This window comes from Parathielavia appendiculata (genome assembly GCF_033297405.1).
Source record: "Parathielavia appendiculata strain CBS 731.68 unplaced genomic scaffold N657scaffold_1, whole genome shotgun sequence".
Taxonomy (NCBI): Eukaryota; Fungi; Ascomycota; class Sordariomycetes; order Sordariales; family Chaetomiaceae; genus Parathielavia; species Parathielavia appendiculata.
Genome location: NW_026944220.1, coordinates 1,303,398 through 1,328,784, shown reverse-complemented (window position 1 = coordinate 1,328,784; position 25,387 = coordinate 1,303,398). Strand labels below are relative to the sequence as shown.

The 25,387-nt window shown below is 55.4% G+C and overlaps 14 protein-coding genes across 14 annotated transcripts; 6 read left to right on the top strand and 8 right to left on the bottom strand.

Moving 5' to 3' along the window:
* Nucleotides 1-776: 776 nt before the first annotated feature.
* N657DRAFT_25347 (uncharacterized protein) lies at nucleotides 777-1,670 on the bottom strand. Its single transcript, XM_062786449.1, has 2 exons — nucleotides 887-1,670; nucleotides 777-828 (listed from the first exon to the last, which is right to left on the bottom strand). Exon 1 carries the CDS (start codon nucleotides 1,486-1,488, stop codon nucleotides 1,066-1,068), a length of 423 nt encoding a protein of 140 aa, XP_062652263.1. The 5' UTR covers nucleotides 1,489-1,670; the 3' UTR covers nucleotides 777-828; nucleotides 887-1,065.
* A 226-nt stretch (nucleotides 1,671-1,896) lies between these two features.
* On the top strand, nucleotides 1,897-2,237 carry N657DRAFT_638969 (uncharacterized protein). The gene has a single exon (XM_062791692.1). It carries the CDS (start codon nucleotides 1,911-1,913, stop codon nucleotides 2,100-2,102), a length of 192 nt encoding a protein of 63 aa, XP_062652262.1. The 5' UTR covers nucleotides 1,897-1,910; the 3' UTR covers nucleotides 2,103-2,237.
* A 960-nt stretch (nucleotides 2,238-3,197) lies between these two features.
* On the bottom strand, nucleotides 3,198-4,515 carry N657DRAFT_563728 (uncharacterized protein; the record flags this gene model as incomplete). Its single annotated transcript, XM_062788235.1, has 2 exons — nucleotides 3,198-3,413; nucleotides 3,466-4,515. The coding sequence occupies 2 exons, from the start codon at nucleotides 4,513-4,515 to the stop codon at nucleotides 3,198-3,200; spliced, it is 1,266 nt and encodes a 421-aa protein (XP_062652261.1).
* Nucleotides 4,516-5,267: 752 nt separating this feature from the next.
* Nucleotides 5,268-6,294, top strand: N657DRAFT_686018 (uncharacterized protein). Its single transcript, XM_062796810.1, has 4 exons — nucleotides 5,268-5,512; nucleotides 5,675-5,815; nucleotides 5,883-5,897; nucleotides 5,959-6,294. The coding sequence occupies exons 1-4, from the start codon at nucleotides 5,374-5,376 to the stop codon at nucleotides 6,072-6,074; spliced, it is 411 nt and encodes a 136-aa protein (XP_062652260.1). The 5' UTR covers nucleotides 5,268-5,373; the 3' UTR covers nucleotides 6,075-6,294.
* N657DRAFT_585541 (uncharacterized protein) lies at nucleotides 5,985-7,639 on the bottom strand. Its single transcript, XM_062789787.1, has 4 exons — nucleotides 7,614-7,639; nucleotides 7,385-7,559; nucleotides 7,282-7,331; nucleotides 5,985-7,230 (listed from the first exon to the last, which is right to left on the bottom strand). The coding sequence occupies exons 1-4, from the start codon at nucleotides 7,630-7,632 to the stop codon at nucleotides 6,296-6,298; spliced, it is 1,179 nt and encodes a 392-aa protein (XP_062652259.1). The 5' UTR covers nucleotides 7,633-7,639; the 3' UTR covers nucleotides 5,985-6,295.
* Nucleotides 7,640-11,710: 4,071 nt separating this feature from the next.
* N657DRAFT_629583 (uncharacterized protein) lies at nucleotides 11,711-12,563 on the bottom strand (the record flags this gene model as incomplete). Its single annotated transcript, XM_062790904.1, has 5 exons — nucleotides 11,711-11,836; nucleotides 11,894-11,973; nucleotides 12,029-12,131; nucleotides 12,211-12,309; nucleotides 12,384-12,563. 5 exons carry the CDS (start codon nucleotides 12,561-12,563, stop codon nucleotides 11,711-11,713), a joined length of 588 nt encoding a protein of 195 aa, XP_062652258.1.
* Nucleotides 12,564-12,678: 115 nt separating this feature from the next.
* Nucleotides 12,679-13,592, bottom strand: N657DRAFT_25182 (uncharacterized protein). The gene is made up of 2 exons (XM_062786447.1): nucleotides 13,554-13,592; nucleotides 12,679-13,451 (listed from the first exon to the last, which is right to left on the bottom strand). Exon 2 carries the CDS (start codon nucleotides 13,310-13,312, stop codon nucleotides 12,794-12,796), a length of 519 nt encoding a protein of 172 aa, XP_062652257.1. The 5' UTR covers nucleotides 13,313-13,451; nucleotides 13,554-13,592; the 3' UTR covers nucleotides 12,679-12,793.
* Nucleotides 13,417-15,038, bottom strand: N657DRAFT_638961 (uncharacterized protein). The gene is made up of 2 exons (XM_062791691.1): nucleotides 13,765-15,038; nucleotides 13,417-13,679 (listed from the first exon to the last, which is right to left on the bottom strand). The coding sequence occupies exon 1, from the start codon at nucleotides 14,867-14,869 to the stop codon at nucleotides 13,886-13,888; it is 984 nt and encodes a 327-aa protein (XP_062652256.1). The 5' UTR covers nucleotides 14,870-15,038; the 3' UTR covers nucleotides 13,417-13,679; nucleotides 13,765-13,885.
* A 602-nt stretch (nucleotides 15,039-15,640) lies between these two features.
* On the top strand, nucleotides 15,641-16,000 carry N657DRAFT_676265 (uncharacterized protein; the record flags this gene model as incomplete). The annotated part of the gene is made up of 2 exons (XM_062795882.1): nucleotides 15,641-15,748; nucleotides 15,809-16,000. 2 exons carry the CDS (start codon nucleotides 15,641-15,643, stop codon nucleotides 15,998-16,000), a joined length of 300 nt encoding a protein of 99 aa, XP_062652255.1.
* N657DRAFT_638959 (uncharacterized protein) lies at nucleotides 15,896-17,324 on the bottom strand. Its single transcript, XM_062791690.1, has 2 exons — nucleotides 17,234-17,324; nucleotides 15,896-17,174 (listed from the first exon to the last, which is right to left on the bottom strand). Exons 1-2 carry the CDS (start codon nucleotides 17,274-17,276, stop codon nucleotides 16,114-16,116), a joined length of 1,104 nt encoding a protein of 367 aa, XP_062652254.1. The 5' UTR covers nucleotides 17,277-17,324; the 3' UTR covers nucleotides 15,896-16,113.
* A 266-nt stretch (nucleotides 17,325-17,590) lies between these two features.
* N657DRAFT_562541 (uncharacterized protein) lies at nucleotides 17,591-18,512 on the top strand (the record flags this gene model as incomplete). The annotated part of the gene is made up of 2 exons (XM_062788146.1): nucleotides 17,591-17,742; nucleotides 17,798-18,512. 2 exons carry the CDS (start codon nucleotides 17,591-17,593, stop codon nucleotides 18,510-18,512), a joined length of 867 nt encoding a protein of 288 aa, XP_062652253.1.
* A 1,305-nt stretch (nucleotides 18,513-19,817) lies between these two features.
* N657DRAFT_629579 (uncharacterized protein) lies at nucleotides 19,818-20,316 on the top strand (the record flags this gene model as incomplete). Its single annotated transcript, XM_062790903.1, has 2 exons — nucleotides 19,818-20,099; nucleotides 20,257-20,316. The coding sequence occupies 2 exons, from the start codon at nucleotides 19,818-19,820 to the stop codon at nucleotides 20,314-20,316; spliced, it is 342 nt and encodes a 113-aa protein (XP_062652252.1).
* Nucleotides 20,317-21,102: 786 nt separating this feature from the next.
* N657DRAFT_561816 (uncharacterized protein) lies at nucleotides 21,103-23,175 on the bottom strand (the record flags this gene model as incomplete). The annotated part of the gene is made up of 2 exons (XM_062788082.1): nucleotides 21,103-21,304; nucleotides 21,377-23,175. 2 exons carry the CDS (start codon nucleotides 23,173-23,175, stop codon nucleotides 21,103-21,105), a joined length of 2,001 nt encoding a protein of 666 aa, XP_062652251.1.
* A 771-nt stretch (nucleotides 23,176-23,946) lies between these two features.
* N657DRAFT_560600 (uncharacterized protein) lies at nucleotides 23,947-25,132 on the top strand (the record flags this gene model as incomplete). Its single annotated transcript, XM_062787984.1, has 3 exons — nucleotides 23,947-23,986; nucleotides 24,045-24,373; nucleotides 24,428-25,132. The coding sequence occupies 3 exons, from the start codon at nucleotides 23,947-23,949 to the stop codon at nucleotides 25,130-25,132; spliced, it is 1,074 nt and encodes a 357-aa protein (XP_062652250.1).
* Between the last annotated feature and the right edge of the window lie 255 nt (nucleotides 25,133-25,387).

The following is a 25,387-nucleotide window of genomic DNA, read 5'->3' as shown; positions in this document are numbered from 1 at the left end:
ATACAATCATGTGGACATTCCCTTTGTTGTGTGATTGATGGAGGATCGGTCATAATAATACCCATACCCCTTGATTCAGTTATCGTACTTCTGTCTGGAACTGTGGTTTGAGTCTCGCGAGTCCAGTTTGGAAGATCTTAAACGATGTCTCCTTGTCAAACCGAGACGTGCCCTTTCGTCTGGGCACGCCAGAAGCACCACCATACCGCCCTACTGTGTTGCGCTGGTGAAACGCGAAGAGAGAGGTAATCACGTTCTGTAGATCTAACTAACGAGTCATCAGATCAGGAGTCACCATCTTTTTATACTGTAGTGTTGATCCTGGTTGACTACGGAGGAGTTCGGAGTCATTCGGCTTGCTGCAATTAAGAGCTTAGGAATTGACAGTGCAATGGAGGGCAAGGGCCCATCTCTTCAATGATGATGATGGGTGTAATCCGGGCTGGGCAGAGAGGTTTAGCACGGAGAGGTACTGGTCTCCCTGCGACGAAGCTCAAAGGCAAATGGATGTCCGCGGCCAGGTTTTGCTCAGCCAAGAGAAACATCGAGTTACTGCGGCTGTGAACTCGTGAATAAGCGGGATTGCCCTGTTGATGCCGGGCTGCCTCATCGCGCGTTATGGCGCTGCAACAATGACAGTGTGATATGGCATGTCATGCACGGTATGCAAGGGCGTAAGAACATAGGCTTGGTGAGAGGTCGTTCCTGATGAAGGCCGGGCAAGGTACTGTAAGTACGGCGGCTTGGAGCGCTGCATTGGCTGGGGTGCATGGTAAGCCCCAAGTTTGGGGCCAACCCCTCCCAATCAGAAGGCGTCTGCCGCCTGGCCTATGTAGAGGATTTAATAAGTTGATCAGAGAGCGAGAGAGGTGGGCAGACAACGTACATGATATACTGGGGTGTGCCATCGACAGCCATGTTTCATCCGCGTTCCGTGCCATCACACCGGTCAGCCGCCGGGTGTCAGCCTCTGTGTGACTTGCGGGTGCGGACCGAATATTCATTTTCGAGCCAGTGTTCGCCCGTCCCGAGAAATCGGGGCGCCCGGGTAAAGGTGTGATGGCATCAAACATCCAATTCCGGAAACCGGGGCGCTTTTTGAGGCTGAGATGGAGCGAATGTGCGTCGGGCACGCGTGGCTGCGTTCTTCACCAACCGCTCCCCTAGGCCTGGTTCGGGGAGGAATGCGGGGTGGCCGGGCTCTTCACTGGCCAATGCAACGTAAGTCGCCGGCAATGCAAGCTGCAGGAAGCCGACTCGAGTCCAGACGTCCTGCACACAAAGGCTTGCCCAGCCTTGCCCAGACCTTGAGTCCACCATCCCGACCCGCGGTTGCCGTCCTCTCCGCGCTGCCCTCTGAACATCATAGCCTTGGCAGACTTTGGCGGAGGCAAGAGTCCATTGGATAAGAATGGACAGAGGGAAAGCTTGTCTAGCATCACCCGGGTCCCCACGAGCTCGGCCTGCCGGACTTGCTCGGGAGGTCATCGGCTTCCTTATAGGATATCCATTCCGATGTTCGGGAGCTGCCCCTGATCATGGGTCCACCATCATTAGCTGCTTTCTAAGGCTTACGGTGATGCTTGGACACCGGCGCGTCGACGACATACATAAGTACCGGGCGATGTGAGCGCAAGGTATGGCTCCCAGGCTTGCGGCCAAGCCAACCTTCTCACGCCGGGTGATATGACGTCTATATCTCTGATATACCGTCCCTGCTAGCCCCTGGTATGGTCCCTGGTAGCTTCGGCGCTATCTCAGCCTCGCCTCGAATGCTCCATTCGCCTGCCATCCCTGGCTAGATTAGCCTCACGATCTTCGCTTGTGGAGCATCAACTCTCTTGGTTGTTTCTTCAGCGGTCCGACCTTGAGCTTGTGAGCGTCCCCCGCGCCGGGTCTAAACCGCCGCCATGACGAAACAATGGGACAAGTACCGGGAGATCATCATCGCAGAGTACAAGGACCAGAACAAGCCGCTCCATGAGGTTCAGCGGTCCATGGTACAGAAATATGGCTTCAGGGCGTCGTACGTGTCGTTCCCTTCCTGGTCTCCCTCACCTGCCCACACGATATCTCTCATCTCCGCGGAGGCTGCATGCTGATCCCTCTATGGCGTTCACATCTGATCGTTGTCCAGAACCCGTGCGTATAGATCGCGGTTCGACAGGTGGGGCGTCCACAAGTATTCGCGTCGCAGGCGTTGCTTGAGTTTGGGCAGGGGAGAAGCGACATCCGACAGCGATGGGCGCGCATCTCCACGTCGGAGTTCGGACGTGGAAGAGAGCAGTTCGCAAGCAGCAACGCCTGTGGCCGAGACTCCAAACGAATCGCTTGCTCCGGAGTTGAGCCTGGCAGCGCCACGAGGAGGCTTTCAAGGGTAAGGCCCGGCGCAGATATTGGCTGTTGGTCCGTAGCTGACGTTTGTTCGTCGGTAGTTCTGTATGCCTCGTCGAAACTGACTTTCCGTACACCCCCGTGACGCCGTCGCCCAGTCCGGCGGTTGGGCGCAGCCCTGCGTTTCTGTTGAATCAATTCGATAGTGGGTTTACCCCATTCGGATCGCAGAACGTTGGCTCTTATTCTTCCATGTCGATGCCAATGTACCGACAAAAGCCTAGAGGCGTGATTATCGTTGCTCACGACGCGCCAGGGGCGAGCCACGGTGACGTCTCCATAGCTGGCATCCAGACTGGATATGGATATACGTTAGGGGTACTCACGGGACAGGAATGACAGATCCTCCCCTGGAATACGGATTGGGTAATCTGTCAGGGGGAAGCGTGCAGAGTCGCGCCAATGGAGGATGTTATCGTCTTATTCAGGCAGTTGTCTTTCCCATATCCATCTCCTCTGGAACTTGTGTAGGTTGGGTTCCTGTATTCCATTTGTTACTCATACAAGCTCGGATGCCACACTGTCTTGTTCTCACAGCGACCGAGGAAGTGCGGCTGGGATATGCGAGAGAAAATTTCCAGGCAGATCGATGGCGAGAACGGCAGCGCCTCGAGTGGGTGCACCTCTTTTCCCTTCGCCGCAAACTAGTTTCTCACTAGAAATAGGATAGGGAGTGAGGATACGACGCGTAGGCAGGCTGGCTGGTCAAATATAGGGCAGCAGTATTTTTGTTCCGCGGAGATGAAATCGGAGCATGCAAGACCAGTGCGTTGGTGGGCTGTACAGTTTCTTGACTCGCAACCTCAGTCGTCATTCGGGTCTATCTCCTCCATCCGGCGGGGTCGAGCTTTCTCCTTCTTGATGGTGGTAGACTTTCCAACGATCATACTAGAATCATCGTCTTCTTCGGGCTCAATGTCCGATGTGTAGTCGACCCCGCGTCGCCTGGCAGCCTCTTCCGCCCGCTTGACCTTGCGTTGAATCACCACGTCGAGGTACAGATCCGTGATGCGTAGGTCCTAAACTTGGTTAGTGTTTGATGGTAAACAAGGCAAGCCGATCCTCCTTTACCTTTGAGCAGACGGGGCACTTTGCCATGCCGCCATTGCTTCGGATGAATTCCATGATTGCCGCCTTCTCGAACGTGTGTTTACACTGATGGTTGCTATAGGGCTCCTTCATAATCTGAAGCGACAGTGGGCACTTCAGATCGATGATTTCGCGCTCAATCACGAGGTCATCGTCCTCATTGGCGTCGGCCACAGCGTCCTTGGTTGGCCTCCCGTGCTCGTCGAACCAGGTGGATGGATCAGGAAGGGGAACTTGATCCTCGGGGTGTAAGGCATCATGCCAGCTCTTCTTGAACGAGATGTAGTCATTGTTGATAGCGTACCGCTGGTGGGCGCTTAATGCATCATACTCCTCCGTCATGGCTTGGCGGGCAGCCTCCAACAGCTTTTTCACGCCAGTCAAGGGTGGCACATCCTGGGCATCGGAGTTATCCTGATCGTCGTCATCCTCTTGCGTCTCTGCATCCCAAGAGCCAGCATCGCCGTCCTCATCGTCACTGGCGGCCCTCCGTCGTCTCGAAGCCTTCTCTTTTGGCTGTCGCGGCTTCGGCTCCGGCGGGGCCTGCTGGGCATTCAGCCCCTCTATGACCTTTCCCAACACGGCTTGATGGTCTTCGAGTTCGACGCGGCAGTCGATCACAAGACGGAGCGCTTCCTCAGAGGAATCGGTCAGCTCGGTGATGGCGGCATCCAGTTCGGCAACGTATTCTTCCAGGGACACCTCTCGATCGTCCTTGTCTCGTTCGCCCCGGGCCCGCCTCTTCTCGGCCATGTGTGCCAGGGACCGCTTCCGGGCAAACAAAATGTCGTTGATGCTGCCGACACTCTCGAACAGGTAGGTGGACGACTTGGTGAGATGCTTTTCGTATTGGCGCCTCGAGCTGTCGGTTTCTCGGTTGGCATACATTGACACCAGCTTCTGCTTGAAGTTTTCGTCCATTGGGTACGAGGGAGGTTCGTAGGGAGGTAGCTCCAGCGGGACATCATCCACAGCAGACCGACCAGACGATGCCGCCGGCTGTCGGCGCGTGCGTTGCAGAAGCTGCGGCATGGTGATGGTGGCTCAACGATCAGGATTGAAACTAAGTACCTGGTAGGCGATGTAAGCAAAAAGGAAACGGGTGCGGCCGCTTCCGTACCCGAGGACTCTTGCTGGACTAGATACAACGTTCGATGCAGAGAGGACCGACGCGTCTAGAGGATCAAACGCGAAGACAAATGGGTACGACTGATAATGAGATAAGGGTAAGGGTTGTATCACACGAATTATAACCTGTGCATGTATCGTAAGGTACCTTTCTACACGTGTACAAGTTAAACCCCGCGCGTACCTCTCTGTAGGTCATCATCCTGATGATGTTTGCTGGGCTTCAAGGGTAAATGTTGAGTACAGCTACCTTAGTATCAGTTGTGTTGCCTTATAAGGTTTGATGGATGGTCCGCAGGATTTCACCGTACTCGATGCTTGCGACCCCTCCCCCGGCTCCGATCCATCTCGAAGTGCTTCATGATAATCTGAGGTCTACAGTGAGGACGTTCAGAACACGTGGGCTGGACCCTTGAAATCGCGATGACGAAACCTGAGCACTGACGCCGGACGGGAGGGGTCCGGAGCAACTTGCTCGAGGACCGCCACTGCACACCACAATCCGGGACCGAAGCGAGCAGGAGCGCATGCACTTTTTCGATCATAACCTGACGAACCGCCATACCTCCCGGTTGTTGTTGACGGGAAGAGTTCACCTTAGCTCAAACTTGCTTCAGGTTGCCGCTTTTGACGACGTCCCGAGCTCCAGTGATTGTCCATAAACCGCGACACTCAAATACGACGCACGTGAAAGTGTACAAGTACAACCAAGCTCAGCCGTCGCCGCAAACACCCGCAGGCTACCACCGACAGCTCATCAAAATGCCAATCCGCGGCCCAGTGCACGTCAAACTTCACAAGAAGGACGCTGCCGAGACCCTCCGCGTCGGGCCACTCACAATTCGGGTCTACGAAGACGGCTCCCTGACTGAGAACCGGGTCAGCGGGGTGCTACTTCGAGGTGCCCGCCGGCAAGAGCGGGCCGCCCATGCACTGGCCCCGGTTTCACGACGAGCTGTTTCTCGTGACTAAAGGTAGCTTAGGCATCTTCTATATTCTCTCCGCAAAGATGGAAGAAGGGCGGCTGGAGGACTGTTTGTAGGGACTGACCCTTGGTCAACAGGGAGCATGACCTTCGTCACACCCGAGGGCGAGACGACGGCTTTGGCGGGTGATTTGATGACTGTTCCGCCCGGCGCAGTGCACACTTTCAAGAACGCGTCTGAGACGGAGGACTGCGAAGTATATATGACGGCGACACCTGGTATGTACTGAGTTTCGCTCTCGGGGTGTGGCCAAGGGCAAGAAGCTGACTGTGCGTGTTGGCGTAGGTCATTATGTAGACTGTGAGTCTTGACTTTTTGAGACCGGTTGCAGACAAGATAGTCCTGCTGACTAAGTGACCAGACTTCCGGATGCTGGCCAAGGTCACAGACGCTGGGAAGCAACTGACATCAGCTGATGTCCAGCATCTTATGGCTTTGTTTGGGACGTTTCCGCCGAATGTCGAATCGGAACCGTGATTGGAAGGGGAGGTTTGTCTAAGAAGTGCAGGAAGTAGCAAGCCGGATCTCAACAGCATGTTCTTAGGCGGTTTGTAGGGCAACTCATTCTTGTGAGGGATTGCAGGCAAAGTCTGAGTTGAGATCAATGTCAGCAGTACAAGGCGAGGAAACTCTCATGTCTTCTCCATTAGAAGTAAAGAAGTTGACAAACTCCAGCTATCCAAGTTGGCAGTACCGGTTCAGACAGCTTTGCCTTGCAACCTCCCTGAACGTCGCCTCCCGGATTCAGCTTTGCTGTCTGGCGCTACTGTCCCCTCCGCCTTGACTGCTTTTACTTTGCTTGTTGAAGGCTTCTTGGGAGCAGCCCTGCTCTTCTTCGCTGGTGGCTCATCTTCCTCGGCCTTCCTCTTTCTCGTGTTTTGCGGCTGACCGTCCTCGACCTTGACAGCCTTTGACTTTGCCGCTTTCTTTGGCTTCGGCTCCTCCTGGTCCGATTCCATCAGCTCCTCCTTGACGCCAGGTACAACGCGGCCTGTCTTCTTTTGAACCTGTGGCACGTAACAGCTTGTCCGTCCACCTACTGTGAGAAAAGCCAACTTCTCACCGCTTGGGAGATGTCCGACGGCCCCCTTTTGGCCCTTGCTCCATCGGTGATGAAACAGCCAGTCCTCTGGAAACTGGTCCGAATCCCCAAGCTTGTCGACGGCAAACTGGCACACATGACGGATCGAATTGTAGAGCCTTTTGATTTCTTCGTCGCTGAAGTCGTCACAGTACTGTTCCGGATGCAGCTTCGCGTGGTAGAGAACTTCGTCGCCAACCCAATTGCCGATGCCGCTGATGACAGTCTGGTCGAGAATGAGTGCCTTGATAGGGACGTGACGCGAATGCACCTTGCCGCGCAGATACTCCTCGGTAAAGACATCAGTGTCGACAACTGGGTCTGGTCCGTTTTCGACGAGTGGCGAGTGCTGCCTGATGCTGTCACCGGCACAGTCAACTAAGCGAACTCGACCAAAGCGCCTGGGATCAGTGAAGGCGACCTCGACTGCCGGATCTTCGGTTGTGAGTTGGAACTTCCAGTACTTTGGTGGCCATGCGTCCATCTCCTCGGGCTTCATTTTCTTGTAGTAGTTGGTGTATGCTGTCCGGTCGCCTTTGATGTGAATCCAGCCTAAGTAAACATGAGAAAGTTGAGCTCAATGAGGTTAGCGAGGGTTCCCACCGGTCATCCCAAAGTGCATCACCGGATGGGGAGGCTGTTCGAGAACAAGCCTTGACCAGATTAGCTCCCATGCTCGGCACTGCTGAAATAACGACCAACACACCAGAAGTATTTGCCCTGGCTTCCCGCTGCAAGAACCTTCTTGCCGGTCAATGCCGCAGCGACCTCTGGTCCGGTCGTCCCAACTTTTCCGAACACATTGGCGTCCTCTACCGCCTTGGCAATCTTGATGGTTTTCCCAACCAAGTGCTGGCGCAGGTAGTGCACAATGCGGGCAACTGGGCATACTGTCAGAAAAAAACCGGAAACCGTTCTGAATCGAGCAAGCTTACCTTCGGCAATTTCAGGCATCGTCGATAGTCGTTGATGGTCGTTATCGTTGTTGATTGTTGAGTGCACCGCGTCAGACGGGTTGGACGTGACGCTTATCGCGAGACGCGGTGTCACGTGAGACAGTTGCTATCCCGGCTTCTCAGCAGCCCCACCGTGAGTTGCCCCACATGGTCGGACATGCTCAAAAACTCTGAGCTTCACCCTTTTTTGCAGAGCTTCCTCCAACTCCCATCACCTCACGTTCAGGTAAGTGACTATCTCCTTTTCGCGATGCGCAACAGGCAATTGCCTGATGACAACCCAATACCGCAAACTAGAGTCTTTGATCTACGGACATGAAACTAGAAATTGATACGTCAGTCTGATCACTGCCGCTGTTGCCGTCGCGTTTCCACTCAGATTCCAATGCATCGGGCGGACAAGCTGACACGCAAGCAGGACTCTAGCTTCCTACGAGCACCAGCCGCCGCGCGGGACATTGAGGGATGGCCTGGGAGAAAGGGTCATAGCCAGGTTAAGCCTGTCGGGCAGCTGTCCGGGAGATGGCTTCTGATCGACACGACATGCTCGACCCCTTCAATTGAGGGCAAGGTTAGTAGCATTCCGTCTTTCACTTTTGCTTCCATGATGATCTTTTGTTTGCTTCGGCAAGTTGGAATTACCGACTGATTCCCCTTGAAGAAAACAACTGGCTGTTTCTGATTTTCTCACAATTCCATTCGGCACGGTTTAACCTCAAACTTCGGATGCTGACTGCCAAACAACAGGACCGCCTGAGTAAGTGGCATCTTTCTCGCTAGACTTTGCCATGCTTGCATGATGAAGCGGCACTGGGCTCCGAATATTACATGAGCAGACACGCCACTTTTGCGACAGGCCTAGAAAACCTTGTCCACTGATCAGCACCCACTGCCACCGTTTCCCGTCGACTGCATGGAGGACTCGAGCTAACGGGCTTGAAGATGGCAGCAGTCCTGCCCTCATCTGGTTCCAGCAGCGGCTCTATTATGTGAGTATGCTGGTTCTCTTTGCGTCTCTCTCTTCCCCTCTCTTCTGATGACTCTAGATGACGAGTCTGACTCGGGATTCCCGCTGAAGACAACCTTTTTTACTACCATTCATGCTTCTCTGATACTCAATCACGAATATTGCCTTTTCGTTTCTTGGCCATGGGCTCTGGCTGACCAACTGTTAGGCAGACCCTGCAATTCGCCAGCTTCTGGCATGGTCTTCAGCTGGTATGTCGTCCACTTCTCTTCAAAAGTCGACACTGCCTTCATGATGTTTACATTCAAAAGATAAGCATATGTCGGAGCTCACGCGAAGACGACACCGTCCACTCTGATTCTTACCTTTGTCACATCCCGTTGTCTTCTGGTTGCGTCAGGGGCGCTTGCTGACTGTCTCAAGTCCCACCCAACGCAGGTCCAACATCAAATACCAGCACCATGGCCTCGACGTCCAATTCCGAGTGAATGGTAAGCGCCATCTTCTCTTTTCGCCTACTTTCAGACGCTTCACCCATGATGCCTAACCTAACCAATCTCATGACGGTCTCCTGAGAACTTCTTTGATGAGTCTGCGGTTGACACCGCTCGAAACTGATCAAGCCACACTTTATACGCATGTTTATTGCAACTGTTTTTGTGTTCCCGGCTAACATTGACGAGAGATTGCAGGACAACTCAGCCTTCGGCTTCCTACACTCCATCACCAGGTGAGCACCAGTGGTTTTTCCGTTACACCAGGCCAAGATTTGCCATCTCAAAGGGGTCCTTGAGAGTGCCATGCCAGGCAACGCACGATATTAATTTATACATGTAGAGACTCATTGAATTGAGCTAAGCTGCTTGAGTGAGACTTACTGTTGCCTTGTTCTGTGTTCAATGATGATGATGATGTTGCTCCGCCCCTTGAATGCTAAGTGCTGCCCTCGTTGAACCCAATGTCTCCCCCTCACAAGCGAAGCAAATCGTATGATCTAGCCGTATGATTGTCCCTGACCAAAAGGTCAAACTGGGCGTGCGCTCCCCATGTTCTCATCAAGTCATCCCTGAGCCGTCCTTGAAGGATTCTTTACGAACCTCTTTCACGATAATGGCACCTCGGTTGCGTGAGGCGGCGGTTGGATGATCGCCCTGTAACAGCCTGGCCATGCCAGGCGCAGAGCTCATGGTATACCTCCATCAGCTTCGACTCAACTTCGCGGCGTTCCATCGCCATCTCCAAAGCGGCGCGGTGCGTCGCTTCCCTGCCCTCCATTTCGGCGCGGTGGGCTTCCTCCGTCCTCTTCAAGGCAGCGCAGTGGGTTTCCTTCATCCCTGCCGTTTTCTCGGTAAATGCTGCGTTCTAGGGCTGGGGTTTGGAGACTTCGGCCTGCTGGTTCCCACCACCCTCAGCATCGCCTGCCGCCATGCTTGCCGATATGGCCTCAGCTTCTCACGGATCCCCGTGTATCTCCGTAGCGCAAAGTGCTACCGCGGACTGAATGTCCGATGCTGCTTTGAGGCAATCTTCATCCCGGTTTCGTTGTCGGCAGCGCTGGCTACGATTTGTGCGGCTCTTGCTTCGACCTCAACTATTATCAGATTGAGCCTGCGCACCACTTGGTTGAGTTTCGCCTGCCTCTCCTCCTGCCCATCCCCTGCGGCCGCCAATCGCGCATATAATAAGTCGTTGAGCCCCTGCAAGGCACTCTGCAGAAACTGCGCCCTTCTCTACAACCCGTCATCGGCTCCGAGACTGAGGAGCTCCTTTGCCATTGTTCTCAGCTGCGCAATCGATGTCTTGCGGCTCTTGTTTTGGCCTCGTCTAGCTTCAGACTGAGCTGATGCACCATTCGATTGAAACTCGCTTGCTTGTCCTCCTGCTCATGCGTCTTAATCGCCAACCGCGAAAGCTCGTCATTGAACGCCGCCACGGCACCCCGGAAGGCCTGTATCGTGCTGGACAAGGCAGCATGGGACCCATTTGGATGACCGCTGGCGCGAATTTCAGCTGCGCAATCAACGATTCCCGTACCGCTCTATTCTTGTTGCTGGCATTTCTGCCTGTCGCTGAAGGGTTCTTGACGTCTTGGGCAGTCGGAGGAGAGCTGTTGGAGGCTGGAGCAGTCGACATCTTGATAGTTGTCGACGAGTTGTTGTGTTGCACCGTCACTTGTTTGGCGGTGTTTGAGGGTGTAGGCGCGAAGTCGGCGGAAGATTCTGCTTCTCGAGCTTAATCACTCGCCTGTTTCAAACCTTGTCTCGATTCTCAACTGCCGTTAACCCCATCTCTGTGAGATTGCCTCGCCTCCGCATCCTTCCTCGGCAATATCCACCTAACGGAAGAGAATGCCTCTCTTCTTGCCTGTCCTTCGTTATCATCAGCAGCCGAGCTAAGTCAAGGTTGGCTGTTTCCTGTGACCTCAGTTGAAGGACGTCTTAGTGTTGAGGCGGCTTGATTCTGCGGCCCTAGGAGCAATACTTTGGAGTCCTTGACCATCTAACTCAGCAGATATCAGGTCATCAGCCTTGAAAGTTGCTTCCGACCGGAAAACTCATGATAGAGCGCAAACTTGCAGTTCACGCGTTGACCTCCTTTTCCGCCATCAGAGCCATGCTGACGGTCCACCGACAGGTTGTCTGTACTCATCATTGCACCATCATGCATCATCTCCTCTAACACTCTATCACGAACATCTTCAATTTTCCAGTCGCACGAGGTAACACCGTGTCCGGCGGGGCCATGGCGTAACAAAGCCCGGGGAAGCATGATGGATTTTATAGCTTACTCCAACGGATCTTTCCGTCTGTTCCTAGCACATGGCGAAACAACACCTCCGGGTACCCGTAATCAGGAACTGGAACCGTTGCGGCGCTGTCTGTAACACGCCAGACGAGCACCATTACCGCCACAAGTGTTTTCTTCAGGGTACGTGCACCCTAGACTAATACATTCAGGGCCGGTTTGGCAGCCGCACTCTCTAGCTAGCCCATTCGGCAGAGACAAAGCTTTGTGGTTCTTATCAGGCAGGAAATGTGTAAGGAAAAGCAGCACGAAGTCGAGGTCCCTAGCGTCCAGCCGAGCGTCCTCTCATCGCACGTTACTCGCCTCAACGAGCCGGCGGCGTCTTGATGGTACCGGTGTTCTCCGTCATCGCCTGACGATGGGCGGCCAGCTCTTCTTGGAAGAGGCGCACGTTGTCCTCCATCCTCTTCAGCTCTGCCATCCTTGCCGCCTGGCGGACGTCATCCCATTTCTTCAGCATGCCCTGGCAAGCTTCCTACATCTTGACCGTCTTCTCCTTCAAGGTCGTGTGCTGGTCCTTCAGTTTGTCGATTTCTGCTATCAGGTTTCGCGCACGCTCAAAACCGTCTGCTGCCATGTCAGTGACCTCGATCGTTATCTTTATTCGCGGTCAGTTTCTCACTTTCGTATTCCTGCGGCGACAGGAGGTACTTTGGCAGTCTGTTCACTCCATTGCGTTCTGCTTCAGCCATCCCAAGTCCGGACTCGACGCCGCTCGCGTTCTCCTAGGCATTGTCCAGTCGCATCTTGGTGTCCGCTAGCTTCCAGTTGATGGCACGAGTCTCTTTCCGGTGGTCCATGAACCGTTTTGATGGTGACCGCGGCCTGCTTGCACTCGAGATCGTTGACACTGGTGGTCAAGGCTGAGAGCTGCTGCGCCAGGAACGAGATGAACTCATTGATCTGTGTCGTATTTTTGCAAAGATCGTAGCGTAGAGAGTCCTCCTATAGATGGTGAATATTGCCTCCTGCTGGACAAGCCTCTCGTACTGGGCGTAGTCCAGGTGTGCCAGGCACGGATGGCGTTCCCCGCTGCAAATTTCAAATGGGCCGATGTCATCGTTGCCTGTTGCCGTGGAATTATCGACGTCCTGGACTGCCAGTGTCGAGGCGGAGCTGTCAAATAGATAGTGGATGTCATCAAGAGCTGAAGACATCTTGACTGCTCGTCGTGACAGGCTGCTGCTAATGTCCAATGGAATGGTTTGGTCGGCGATGTGGTTCTAGTTGTTATCTCGCTGGAGTGTCTGAGATTTTCGGGTGACAGCTTGTGGATTCAAGAAATGTGAGTGCCGTGACTGTGGTGGCCGCGTTCCTCATGTCTCTGCCGATGGAATTCTTTTCATCTTATGTTCCTGAGCTCGTCATCTGTTCGTGCTAGTTTGAGTTACCATTGATACACAGTCCACTTGTGTATTCTGAGTATGGGGAAAAACATGAAGAGAGTAGTGCTGCGAGGGATAGCTGCATGCAGGACAGCTTGGGTCCTCTCACTAGACCACTCTCCCCAACTAGCAATAATGATGCTCTGCGTTGCTGTGTGTGTACCTGCGGCTACGGTGGTCGCCACGAAGGCAATCTTCAAAACAGCCCATTGTGCCAAGATATAATCGAGGTTGTCACGCGTTGGTCTCAGCGTGGAAAACCACGTCGATCTTCTTTCGGCAGACCCCAGCTCAGTGAACGTCTTGCGGGTCTGGTTCAGGCTATCTGCGAGTGCTGTGTGGAATGTCTTCAAGTCCGAAGGCAACGACGCGGATGACGAGTGTTGAGTACTGGCCTTTATACCAGGTGTTTTGGACGGTGAACCCGACCACGCCGGCTGGGAGGGGCTTGAAAGACAGTTGGTGGTTTCTTGATTAGCCAGGAAAATCCCGCCAAGCAAGAATGAGTAACAATTCAACATACCTGATATACCTATGCCACTTTTGGGCCGCCTAGATAGACGACCGGCTGCCTAAAACCTGCTGCCAGCGATGTCTTCCTTGGACTGCGAACCCGTTCATGGTAGTCGAATAGCCTATGCATTCCCGTATATAAGGAGCCTATTCATGGTCAAATCCAAGGCTTGAGTCAGCCGGCTGGCAAACAAGGTTCTACCTAATGTTGATTGCTTCTCCTGACAGAGCATAAGGTAACTGACACACCAGCTGATTAAACAGCAGAGATGTGGGTAACCGCCAGAATGGGACCGGAGGGGAGTGAAAGGGTAGCAGGCTGGTGATGCAAGGTAGCCAGTATCTTCTGGCACCACGAGAGAGAGATTCCGGGGTCTGTTGGAAAGTGAAAAATCAACGTGTTAGGGAAACGGTTATCCCTGATTGCTAGGATCCGAAAGGAGAACTGGGTAATACTCACCTTTCATGATCCTGTCAACCAGCTAGCTGACTTGTACGAAATCCCGATCTGACAGCAAAATTGCCTATCTGCCTCCAGCCGGAAATTCCTGATACAATGCGGCTCTACTCCATATTCCCTCTCACCCCCCGGCCATATCCTTCTCCAGCCCCTCCAGGAAACTATCCGCCATCTTTTTCATCCTCTTCTCCACAATCTGCTTCCGCCTCTCCTCGATCTCCTTCTTCCTTCTCGCCGCCTTCTCCTCCCTCTCCTTCCTCAGCGCTTCCGTCCTGGCCCTCTCCTCCTCCAAAGCCTTCATCTCCTCATCCCGCTTACTCTCCTCCTTGCTGAATTTGTAGAATCCTACTCCTTTCGTCCTAATCTCCCAATCCGCCTGGTAATGCGTCGCCTCGGGCGGCGTGGGACTCCGGTCGCGCTTGCGCGCTAACGCCTCCATCGTATCCAAACCATCCCGCGCCGCGAAGGCTTCCGCTTGCACCGCATCGCCGTAGATGAGCTGTTCGGGGGCTTTGGGGCGTGCCGACATCTGCTCGAGTTCGGCCGCCGAGGCGGTGCTGCGCTGGAGGCGGAGGATCTGCGAGCGTGTGAGGTGCCGCACACGGCCGAACTCGTCTGTGTACTCGTGTAGCGTGTTGTCGACGCCGTCTTCGTCGGATTCTGAGTCGTCGTCGGAAGAGGAGGTGGGGTTGGGGTTGGCGGCCTGAGACTCGGCCCATTTGCGGTCGAAGTCGACCAGGCCGATCTCTCGGCCAATGTAATCGCCTCGTTGCATGGCGGCGTAGAGCCGGGCTTTGGACTCCAACTTGCGGCGGACGAATTCGCGCTCGGCTTTGGTTTCTTCTGCGCCGAGGGGAGACTTGAGGGAGAGCTTCTTGCTGTCCTTGGTCTCGGCACTGGGTGTGTCTTGTCGCTTGATTCTGACTTTGGAGACGTCGTCTGGTTTCGATTTGGACAAACGAGGTCGGCCAGCGGTTGTCGTTGCGGTGGATTCGGCGAGGAGGGACGCCATTTGTGAGGCAAACGCTAGAGATCCCGAGACCGCTATCTCTTTCTTTTGTTTCTTGGGCGGCGGCTGCCCGTACAAATGAGGATCCTGCGGCATCGTGCCGGCCTCCAAGAGGGACGAGATCAACGGCGAGCGAGAAGGTGGCTAGTATCCGGTGTGCCCTTTGCAGGTCGAACTTCGTGCTTGATATCCTTTATGCCTTGGCCGGGCGTTCTTGAGTGTGCTGTAGGGAATCTATTCGGCTGCAATCATGTCAATGTTGAGGGTTGAGAATGGAGACCCCTGCTCGGCTGTTGAGCCCTGGAGACGTGGAGACCTGGCCCACAAAGTGGGGCAATGCACTGTAACTCCATGGTACACAGCCAGACAGTTTTCAGATAATCCCTGCCAGGCCATGTGCTGTGGCTAAGCAGCAACTGTCCGTGCGTGGTCCCACTCGCTGCGGACCAACAGGGAGGGTTGGAACTGTTCGCGCTTCGTCAGGCCGTTTGAATCCGATAAGGAGATTGCGACTTCCACACTCCCTAGCTGCTGTCTGCCGGCTATGTGCTTTCACAAACCCCTCCTTTCCTTGCAGCCCGACTCCTGAAGAGCTCACTACCTGTCTTCTCATCCTTGCATGCGACAAGCTCATCGTGATGACGTCTCGTCTTCGATATTGGGACCATGAATCGCGACCCTGCATCAAAACCTAGGTAGCTGAGCAGCTACGTTGGCTTCCTCCGTCCGTCGACAGTTACGTGCACTCTTGCAAGACGCCTCGGCAGCTACGGCATCGTCAGACACCCGCATTCCACCAAGACAGCGAACACGGCCTGCCGACACGAACATCTTGTTCCTCCCACCTTACGAACGCCGTCGTCCAACATGACAGGCTACACGTCAGATAGCCCCAGCTGGTATGTCTGGCTGACCGAGCTGAGCATCATTCCGCCGGAATACCACGACGTCATTAGCATGATATCAAGCTTCTTTGTGGGTCGTTTCCGCTTTGCTTCCTCGCTTATTGATGTCGCTGACTGAAGTTCTGGCTAGCTCATTCTTGCCCTGACGCCAATCATCCCTATCATCGGACTGGTAATCTATGACGTGTCGCTCTGGGCCTGCAGGCTGGCGGCTGCGAGCTGGCGGACTAGGCCCACAACACCTGTCGATCTGGCTGGCGAAACTTCAACAGTAGTAACAAGCAGTATGGCTGCGACCGGGGAGGGAGGAACGCCCCTATAACCGTCGTGCCTCAACGTGGACACCGTCAAGAGCAACAATGGAAGCGGTACATCTGTTCAGGCTTCCGAGTCCTATATATTTTGCTATGTGCCCGGTGGTTGATACAAACACGGCTAAGCAATTTGAGACAGCACCTTCAACAGGTCGCTCGTCACGCCCATGGCCGTCACGTCGCCGCCTGCGCCAGCGCCCTGGATGATCAGCGGGTTGCTTCCGTACCGTCTAGTGTAGAAGCTAATGATGTTATCGCTGCCCTTCAGCGCCGCAATGGGGTGTGACAGGTCGAATTTCTCCAGCCCGACCTTGACCTGCTTCGTGGTAACGTCGATGCTGCCAACAAACCGCACCACTTTCCCTTCTTTCTCCGCCTCGGCCTTGGTCTCCTCCATCTGCGCGTCAAACGCTGGGAGCTTCTCGAGGAACTCGTCCCCGCTGGCCACCGACTCCAGCTCCTTCGGGATCAGGCTCTGCACGGGGAACGACGTCGGGGACTCGACCGGCAGTCCCGCCAGCCGGGCGAGAATAGTCAATTTCCGCGCGACATCCAGCCCATTCAGATCGTCGCGCGGGTCGGGCTCGGTGTAGCCCAGCTCCTTGGCCTTCTTCACTTCGGCCGACCACTTGCCGCCAGAACCGGACGTCGGGGCAAACGAGTTGAAGAGGAAAGACATGGTGCCGCTGAAGACGCCCTCAATTTTAGTAACCTCATCACCGGTATCCACGAGGTCCTTAAGCGTTGAAATCACTGGCAGGCCAGCGCCCACGGACGACTCGTGGAACACTTTGGCACCGGACTGCTCGGCGGCGGCAAAGATGTCCTGCCACAGCTTGTAGGAGCTCGAGAAGGCCTTCTTGTTGGGCGTCACGACGCTGATGCCGCGGCTCAGGAAGATCGGGTATGCGTCGGCGACATCCTGCGAGCTGGTGTTGTCGACGAGGACCGTCTTGGAGCCCGAGGTGCTCAGGAAGTCGACGAGCTTGGGCAGGGGGAGCGGCGCCTGCTGGGAGGACGCGAGGGAGGACGGGATGTTGCTGAGGCTGATGGCGACGTGGTCGGTGCTGTAGAGGGCCTTTTTGCTCGTGCAGATGTAGGTGAGCACGAGCTTGGGGCTGGGGCGGCGGGCGGCGAGTTGCTCGAGCTGGGACAGGAAACACTTTCCTACCCCGCCAGCGCCTGTGGAGCTATTGATGAGCTTGGGAAGAGGAGTTAGTGGATCAGGGATAATTCCCTACCAATGATGGCGATGTTGACCTGCCGGGCGGAAGCTGCAGCCATTGTGTGTGTGTTGAGTTACAGCGAAGGAATTGAATCGTCAGTGTCGAGGAGCAACGCCGTCTAATTCATCGGAGCAGTCGCGGGGTCTTTCCAGCTCAAAATGTCACCATGCCGATAGCGGGGCAGCCACCTCGGCACCCCACGCTTCCAAATTGAAAGTTGTCGGGTGGATCCCTCTGAGTGGAAGCTTCAGGGGTCATTATATCACTTCACAATCCATACCCCTGCCTCTTCTGTCACAGACCTTGAGCAGCAACAAGATCTGGAGGCTGGGAGTCGACGTTCCAGAGGATATATCTGAGAAATACAGCAAAATGGGCGGCGACAAAATCAGGAAAGATAAAAGGCAAAAGCGCGAGGACTACCGCGCAGCCATCCGGAAGGAGGGAGTGTCGGAGCTGCCAAGAAAGAAGTTTTATCGCCAGAGGGCTCACGCCAACCCATTTTCCGATCATCAGTTGATATAGTGGGTTTGTCCTGCTAGGTGGTGACGTTCTGCTCTGATTCTAACCTGCGTACAGCCCCCCACACCCAGACCAGATGGACTGGTCATCACTATATCCAGACTATGTCGTCGATGAGCCCCAAGAGCAACAAACACCAGGCCCAGAGACGCCATCAGATCTAGATCTCGCACCCCTCAGGCCCAAAAGGATATCGAAAGAAGTCGAAGTAGCGGACATCGGTTGCGGCTTCGGCGGTCTCTTAGTGGCGCTCGGCCCTTTAATGCCCGACACGCTGGTCCTCGGCCTCGAGATCCGCGTCCAGGTCACGCAGTTCGTCGAGGACCGCATCAAGGCCCTGCGGGTGCAGGACCAGGAGGCCAAGCTCTACCGAAACGTGGGCGTGCTCCGCGCCAACACGATGAAATTCCTGCCCAACTTCTTCCGCAAGGGCCAGCTCTCCAAGATCTTCATCTGCTTCCCAGATCCGCACTTCAAGGCGCGCAAGCACAAGCAGCGCATCGTCTCCACCACGCTCAATTCCGAGTACGCCTACGTGCTGCGGCCGGGCGGCGTGGTGTACACGATCACGGATGTGCCGGATCTCCATGAGTGGATGGTGCAACACTTTGAGGCGCACCCGTCATTTGAGCGCGTACCGGAGGAGGAACAGGAGGCGGATACCTTGGTGAATGTCATGAGGACAGAGACGGAGGAGGGAAAGAAGGTCGAGAGGAATAAGGGGCAGAAACATGTTGCCCTTTTCAGGAGGCTTGAGGATCCTGCTTGGTGAGAAGGAACGGAGGGACCATCCCAAGCGGTGCACCAGATGCACTGGAAGAGGAGGCTGTACGGCGAGCGCCATCCAAGGGCGATGGATAGTCAACCAATCAACACAATCTCGCTTTCCTTCCATTGGCCCTTCGGCGTTGCGAATAGACACTCATCCCAGGTTGACTACGATCTGTTCAGCTATGAAGGGGCTACTTCAAGGTCGTGGTTCTGACACCGACGCAATCTAGCCCATCGTGCTCTCGATTCTCGACACGCCGTCCAAGGGCTGGCCTCGAGCCCGTCACGAGGTTGAGCCGCTGGTAACTTTCCGATGTGGCCGTTACACGCATTTAGCAGAGTGTCGCGGCCAGCCATTGAGTCGAGTCCTGGGAGGGACAATGGGTTTCGTGTCTGTCATCGTCACAAAGGAACACACTCCATCATAGCCACAAGTTCTTTCACTTGGCTTTCGACTCCTTTGTTTGGCGCTTGGACACGCAGCAAAAGACAGAGAGACAAAGACCGCGGCCAGATCGAGCCCGTCTCGTCAAGCCCGGGTGAATCATAGTTCTTCAAAAGACGTTACAAAGTGGTCCCCACACCAAGCTCGGGCCTTTGTATGATTTTTCGGGGGCGAGTTGCTATTTTCAGTATTCCTTCACCGACGGTGTTCATTATCGTCAGCAGCGAGAGATGAAACGCTCAAGGTGTCCAAGCGCTCCCTAAAACACGACCTTTTCCTCGTTTGATGAATTGATGATCCGGTTCAATAAGTTCAGTAAATGACTTCTTAACAGAAATTTTGAACGCTCGCCACGATAGACATGGCAGAATCGAACTAAATCGCCGACATCAGCCGGCTTCAAGTGGTAGAAGACAGGTCTGCCACAGTAAAGGACGGAAAGGCTTGCTGGGGGCCTCTTAACGTATGCCTACACCTTTGATGACGACGACCAACTCGATCTCGGACCGCGTCTCGTCGGCCCCAAACCTCCAGCTTTACGCCCAAGCAGCTCATCCCTGCGCTTAAGAGAATACCCGACGAGCACATCCATCTCAGGCTCCCACTTGAATTCGCCATCACTGTGGCCGGGGAGCCCACCATCGAGCCGGGGCTGTTTCTGAAACGGCCCATGTTCCCTTGCTATCACTGGGTCCAGCAGGATGCGGCTGACGGTCACAATCGCATAGACTCAATAGCGCACTGGTTCCGCAACGAGGCCGAGGCCGAGGCCTTCCAGCTCATTGCGCCGCACCCACCACACCCACACATCGTCAAGTACCACGGGTGCCGGGTCCTGCGGGGTTCGTCACGGAAATCGTCATGGAGGCCGTTGACGGAGCCAACCTGGAGGAGTACCTCAAAGCCGGCAACGCCATCGCCGACAAGGAGCGCTTCATGGCCGCGCTCGAGTCGGTAGTACGCCACCTTCATGACGTCGTCGGCATGGCGCACAACGACATCAATCCGGAGAACATCATGGGCCGCCGCGCCGACGGCATGCGCGTCCTCATCGATTTCGGCACAGCCCGCCCGCTGGCCGAGAAACTCGACGGCCCCTCGGCACCATTGGCTGGATGGAAAACGACGACGTCGCGTCGTATCGTAGCTCCCAAGCTTCGCACGACCTCTGGCGGCTCAGCAAGCTCCACGGGTAGCTCGACAAGCCCGAGTTCTCCGAACCCGTGCTTCTTCTTACCGCCAAGTTACTGTCTTACTCATGGTTTGCTATAGAATCCCTGCACGTACTCTCTGACCACAGTGCCACATCGACGCCGCCGCCAATTACAACACCCGGCTGCTTCCAACCTGGACGGATTGACAGTGACTACAACGCCGCTGAGGATGTCGGCTCGAGAATTGGTCAGGAATAAATTAGCCAAGAGCGGATCGAAAGTGACCAAGACATCGATGAAGAGGTCGGCTCAGAGGTCGGTTAAGAAGACAACCAAGAGGAGAAAGGTCAGGTAGGTTGATGGGCTTCGCTCAACCCGGAGCCAGGGACGTATATTTCCTTTTCATATTCCAATGCTCGGCAGACGGCGCTCGCATTATACCATGGAGAAATGTCCGCTATTGCTATGTATTTTGTCTGTACACAGACACTAATTAGTGGCTCTGGTTTGGAGGTCAGATGATCCGAGGCTCTTAAAAGTATAGAATGTCTCAAACGAATAGAAATCAAACGACAGAGTCTCGTATCTCTCAATAAGACAATTGGTGCAGGCAATGAGCATAAGAAGTTCGATGGCATACTGTGTCGTCTGGCCAGACATGGGATGAGTACATGGCATCTCAAGCCTCTCGCTGCCGTTCTCAGGATGCCTTGACCAGTTGCAAGATTTGCAATACCCAACCGCGAACACTTCAGAACCCTTCATTCGATGCTCTGTCCTCCGTCGAATCATTTACCCCCACAGCAATTTCCATCCAACCCATTCTGCGCCATCCGTCAACCCAAGTCCCAGTTCGTTGTCCAGCCGTACAAAACCAATTCGTAACAAGCCTCCTTCAACGTCCACTATACCCGTTGCCCTGTAGCCTAACAGACTAACGAAAGATATAGATATCAAAGAAAACAGTAGAGAAAAACAACGAGAAGCCGTGTTTACATGTCCATGGCCTGGGTATCATCCTTCATCTCGTCGCTGCCGAGCTCCTTCTCCAGCTCGTCGGCTACGAAGCTCTCGTACTCCTCGAGACTCTTCTGGACGTGCATCTTGAATTTGATGACGTCGTTGAGCATGCGCATCGTCTCGGTGTGCAGCTCCTCGCGCAGCGCGTTGGCCCGCAGCGTGAGCTGTTCATACCTGGAAGAAGAAACAAAGTCAGATCCTAATATTCCAACAGAAAGTTTGACGATGGGGTTTATGGTGACCCACTCAATATTGGTATTCATCTCCCTCTGCTCCATGAGCTGTACCGACTCGGACAGCTGGGCGCGCATCTTGGCAAGCTCTTTCTCCATCTTCTCGATCTGGGTGTCCGACGCCAACTTCTGCGTCGTCGTCACCTCCTTGGTCTTCTCGTACTCCTCCTCGGCGGCGCGCACGCGGTGTTCGAGCGCCTCGACCTCGTTGCGCTTGTCCTCGATGGCCTCTTTGGCGCGGTCCAGCAGGTCGTGGTCCTCCATCATGGCGTCGAGCGCCGCCTTGCGCCGCTCCGACACCTCCTTGCGCAGCGCCAGGAAGCTGTTCTTAACCTGCCCCCGGAGATCCAGGTTGAGCACGTGCGCCGGCTGGTAGCCCGTCACCGGGTCCGCGAGCAGCCGGTCGCTCTCGCCGGCGCCGTACGAGCCTTGCAGCTGGGACGATGTGAAGTTGGGGCCTTCGTTGACCGTGACTTGCAGCTCGTAGTCCCTGCCCTTGGCGTTGACTGCTGTGGCGGGGATCAGGCCGATCTGGTAGGCAACCGTGTTGTAGCGGTCGACCATGCGCTCCAGCTCGTCCAGTCGTTGGCTCGCCTCCATCTCCCGCTCTGCTACCTTGCGTTTGACATCCTCCAACCGCAGCTCGGCCGACTCTATGCTCTTCTGCAGGCGCTCCCGTTCGGCGGTCATGCGGTCGATATCCTGCATGCTGATCCCCTGGTCGTCCACAGCGTCCTTTAGCCGGCGCCGTTCGTCCTCGGCTTCTTTCAACTCTCCCTGCAGCTTGTCGAGCTCCTCCTGCAGGACCTGGATGCGGCCCTCGTACTTCTCGGATCGCTGCTGGGCCAGCGTGTTGTACTCCTCGAACTTGGCCTTGTCCTCCTCCATGATCTTAAAATGGTTGTCGAGGATGGCCGGGTCAGGCGTAGACTTCTCGAGGTCCTCGATTTCCTTGAGGAGCCGCGCATGCTCGCCTTCGAGCATCTCCATCTCCTGGACGTACCTAGCATTGGACCGCTCGAAGGCCCGCGCCATCCCTTGCACGTGTGGCGCCAATGCCTTCTCCACGTCTTCGTCCCCAGCCTCGTCGTCCATGTTCAGCCAGTCTTGGTAGGCATTGGTCAGGAAATCGAAGATGATGTTATCACCTGCGACATCGACCCCGGCTTCCAAGCACGCATCGTCGTACTGATTGAGCGAGTAGCGCTCCAACATCTGGGCCAGCTGCATCATCCAATGCAACAGTCCCAGGAATGTGCTCCAGTTTTGGCCTCCTACTGCGGCGATCTGGCTCTTGGTAATGCTCCTCTCGTAGGGATATCGTAGCTGTTTGAGAAGCGGTGGTACCTCCTGGTCGATGTTCTTCTGAAATCGGTAGCTCGGGTCGATGCGGTGGTACAGCCATTGGAACATGTAGTTGAAATCCTTTTGTGTCGGCGACTTGGTGAAATTGTCCGACAGCTTGTGGTTCATCTCCATCTCGAAGTTGTGCTTGGCCAGGTACTCGATCAACTCCTGCCCTAGCCGGTTTTGGTACGACCTGTCCTTGAGCGGGCGCGGATCGCGTGGGACGCCGGCGACCTGGGGCGCCTGCTGGAAGAAGCTTTGCTGCCCTCCCATGGGGCCGGCGGCCGCTGATGGGCGGGCGCGGTAGACGCTGCTGCGGCGGTCATTATCGGCGGACGGGCCTGGGGTGTGGAATGATTTGAGCGAGGTTGTGTTGTTTGGGTTGTAGCCGGCGACGGAAGCACGTTTTACGGAGGAGAGGCCAATGTCGGCCAGGTTCGTCCCGGACGAGGAGCGCTGGAACATGGGCTGGTTGGGACGCGACACGGCGAGCGAGTGGCGCGCCCCGGACATGGAGCGGCCATGGCTGGCGCTGCCAATGGTGCTGGATCGCTTTATGGCGGACGGGGGTTGTGGGATGCCCGAGTTGAGGTTGAGCCCTCCTAAGGTCTGCGCAGCCTGTCAGCATCCATTGTTGCGACGATAGGTAACGAAGGCAATGCGCGCGGAGAATCTCACCTCCCTCGGCCTTCGTACACTCCAGCCATTAGTGTCCTGCGACATGGCGACAAGATACAGTCGCCCCTTTTCTTTGCGCTCGTCAACAGATACGCGAAAGTATAAAGAGCCAGCTTGGTTGGGTGGATATCAGTGGATAATCAGTGTGCGATGGCATCCAAGCAAACCATGGTGGGATGTGCCAGAAAATGAAACGTGAATGAAATTACAGCGTATCAATTGCCCGTTGCCCAGCGAGCCTAGGTAAACAAACCGCGGGGCTTGGTTAGGTCGCGTCGAGTTACGCTTTGAGTGGGTCTCTAGAAGTTGAGAGCAAGGCGCCACACGTGACACTGATCCAGTTCGGTCTGGGTGTCAGCCCGCGCTTGGCATCTGCTGTGGAGCGCAGGACTGCAGTGCCGGACTTGGACCTCGGCTTGTGATCGCCATCCGCCTTCCCATATCCTGTCCCTCCGTCATCAGCATCAACCATCCCGCGGGTCTGCGCAGCATACGTTACATATCTGTACAAACTTGTCTTCCCAGTCCAACCGCAAGGTTGTGCAGGTCGCTGTTGGAATGGCTATTCGCGAGGACCTGGTCGCGTCGGCGGCGAAGTGTGAGTTTGAGTCCTTGCGACAGAAGACCTAAGCCTGCTGATCCACACTCGTTCTTAGTCCTACAAGACCCCAGCGTTGCCTCATCTCCGGTCGAAAAGAAAGTTGCTTTCCTCCAAGCTAAAAATCTCACTCAAGAAGAGATCACTGCCGCGCTCGCACGAGTAGGCCGTCAGGCCACGCCCGCGCCGGCGTACACCAGCCAGCCCCAGACAACGTCTGATGTTGCGCAGCCATCGCAGTACTATGGGCAATATCCACCTCAGTATCCGCCTTATGGGTGGCAGCAACCGCCGCCTCAGCCGGTTCCGCGGCGGGATTGGAGGGACTGGTTCATCATGGCGACGGTAGTCAGCGGGGTGTCGTATGGGCTTTACAGCCTAGGGAAGGTGAGAAAATTTATTGTCCTGGTTACATGCGCTCCACAAACTAACGCGCTTTAGCGCTACGTTTACCCGTTAATTGCGCCACCAACACCAGAGCGGCTCGAGCAGGATAAGAAGTCCATCGACGAGCAGTTTGAAAAGACTTTTGCCCTTGTTGAGCAGCTCGCCAAGGACACCGAGACTCTCAAGACGGCAGAGAAGGAACGTACCGAGAGGTTAGACACGGCGCTTAACGAGCTCGAGACGGTCATCAACGACCTCAAGTCAGCGAATAGGCGACGCGATGACGAGGCGCAGCGTGTACGGGACGACGTGCAGAATCTCAAGGACGCCATCCCGCGGGCACTCAATAACCAGAAGGATCTGACCGACACCCGGCTTCGGGAAGTCAATGCAGAGCTTAAGAGCCTCAAGACACTTATCACCCAGCGCATGAACCCAACGGCAACGTCGACCAGCGTCAGCAACTACCTGCGCCCGGCGGCTAGCGGAAACGCCATGCCGAGCAGCCCGGCCGCGACTACCCCGGCGCCGGCAGAGAGCGCAAGCGCCGAGACCAAGGAGGAGCCGAAGCCGGCGCAGGACTACCTCTCGAGCGCCAACCGCAGCTCGCCATTCAGCAGCGGGATGCAGGCCAGGGCATCGATTCCGGCGTGGCAGATGATGGCATCGAAAAGCGCCGAGTCGTCCAGCTCGCCGGCCGCGAATGGCACGGCTGCTGCGAGTAGCAATGAGACAGCAGAGGCTTCCGGCAGCGCTTGAGCACATTGAGGTCTGCAAGCCAGCGGGCAGCAGGGCGGGACAGGAGGTTGCAAAGGGATGCATTTTCCTAGAGAATGTGGAGTGTGTATGATACACCAGGACGGCGCTCACGAGAACCAGGTTGTGCTTGTATGGGTTGGCGGCTGGGCAAGTGGGAGCTGCATGCCTAACGGAGCTTCATCATGAAGCGATTTCAATCGAAGCCGATTCTCGAAGCACAGACTTTCCGGCGCATGCAGAGACTCTGTACACCAA

Excerpts from the sequence above, each read along its gene's own strand:
- N657DRAFT_638969 (XM_062791692.1), top strand. The coding sequence starts at position 1,911 with ATGACGAAACAATGGGACAAGTACCGGGAGATCATCATCGCAGAGTAC.
- N657DRAFT_638959 (XM_062791690.1), bottom strand. The coding sequence starts at position 17,276 with ATGGCTGCAGCTTCCGCCCGGCAGGTCAACATCGCCATCATTG. Across the intron at positions 17,175-17,233 it reads GGTCAACATCGCCATCATTG|GCGCTGGCGGGGTAGGAAAG; the intron begins GTAGGGAATTAT and ends ATAGCTCCACAG.
- N657DRAFT_585541 (XM_062789787.1), bottom strand. Across the intron at positions 7,332-7,384 it reads AGCCAGGGCAAATACTTCTG|GCTTGTTCTCGAACAGCCTC; the intron begins GTGTGTTGGTCG and ends AATCTGGTCAAG. Across the intron at positions 7,231-7,281 it reads GATGCACTTTGGGATGACCG|GCTGGATTCACATCAAAGGC; the intron begins GTGGGAACCCTC and ends ATGTTTACTTAG.
- N657DRAFT_25182 (XM_062786447.1), bottom strand. The coding sequence starts at position 13,312 with ATGTTGAATTGTTACTCATTCTTGCTTGGCGGGATTTTCCTGGCTAAT.
- N657DRAFT_638961 (XM_062791691.1), bottom strand. The coding sequence starts at position 14,869 with ATGCCGCAGGATCCTCATTTGTACGGGCAGCCGCCGCCCAAGAAACAA.
- N657DRAFT_25347 (XM_062786449.1), bottom strand. The coding sequence starts at position 1,488 with ATGACCTCCCGAGCAAGTCCGGCAGGCCGAGCTCGTGGGGACCCGGGT.
- N657DRAFT_686018 (XM_062796810.1), top strand. The coding sequence starts at position 5,374 with ATGCCAATCCGCGGCCCAGTGCACGTCAAACTTCACAAGAAGGACGCT. Across the intron at positions 5,513-5,674 it reads CAGCGGGGTGCTACTTCGAG|GGAGCATGACCTTCGTCACA; the intron begins GTGCCCGCCGGC and ends CTTGGTCAACAG.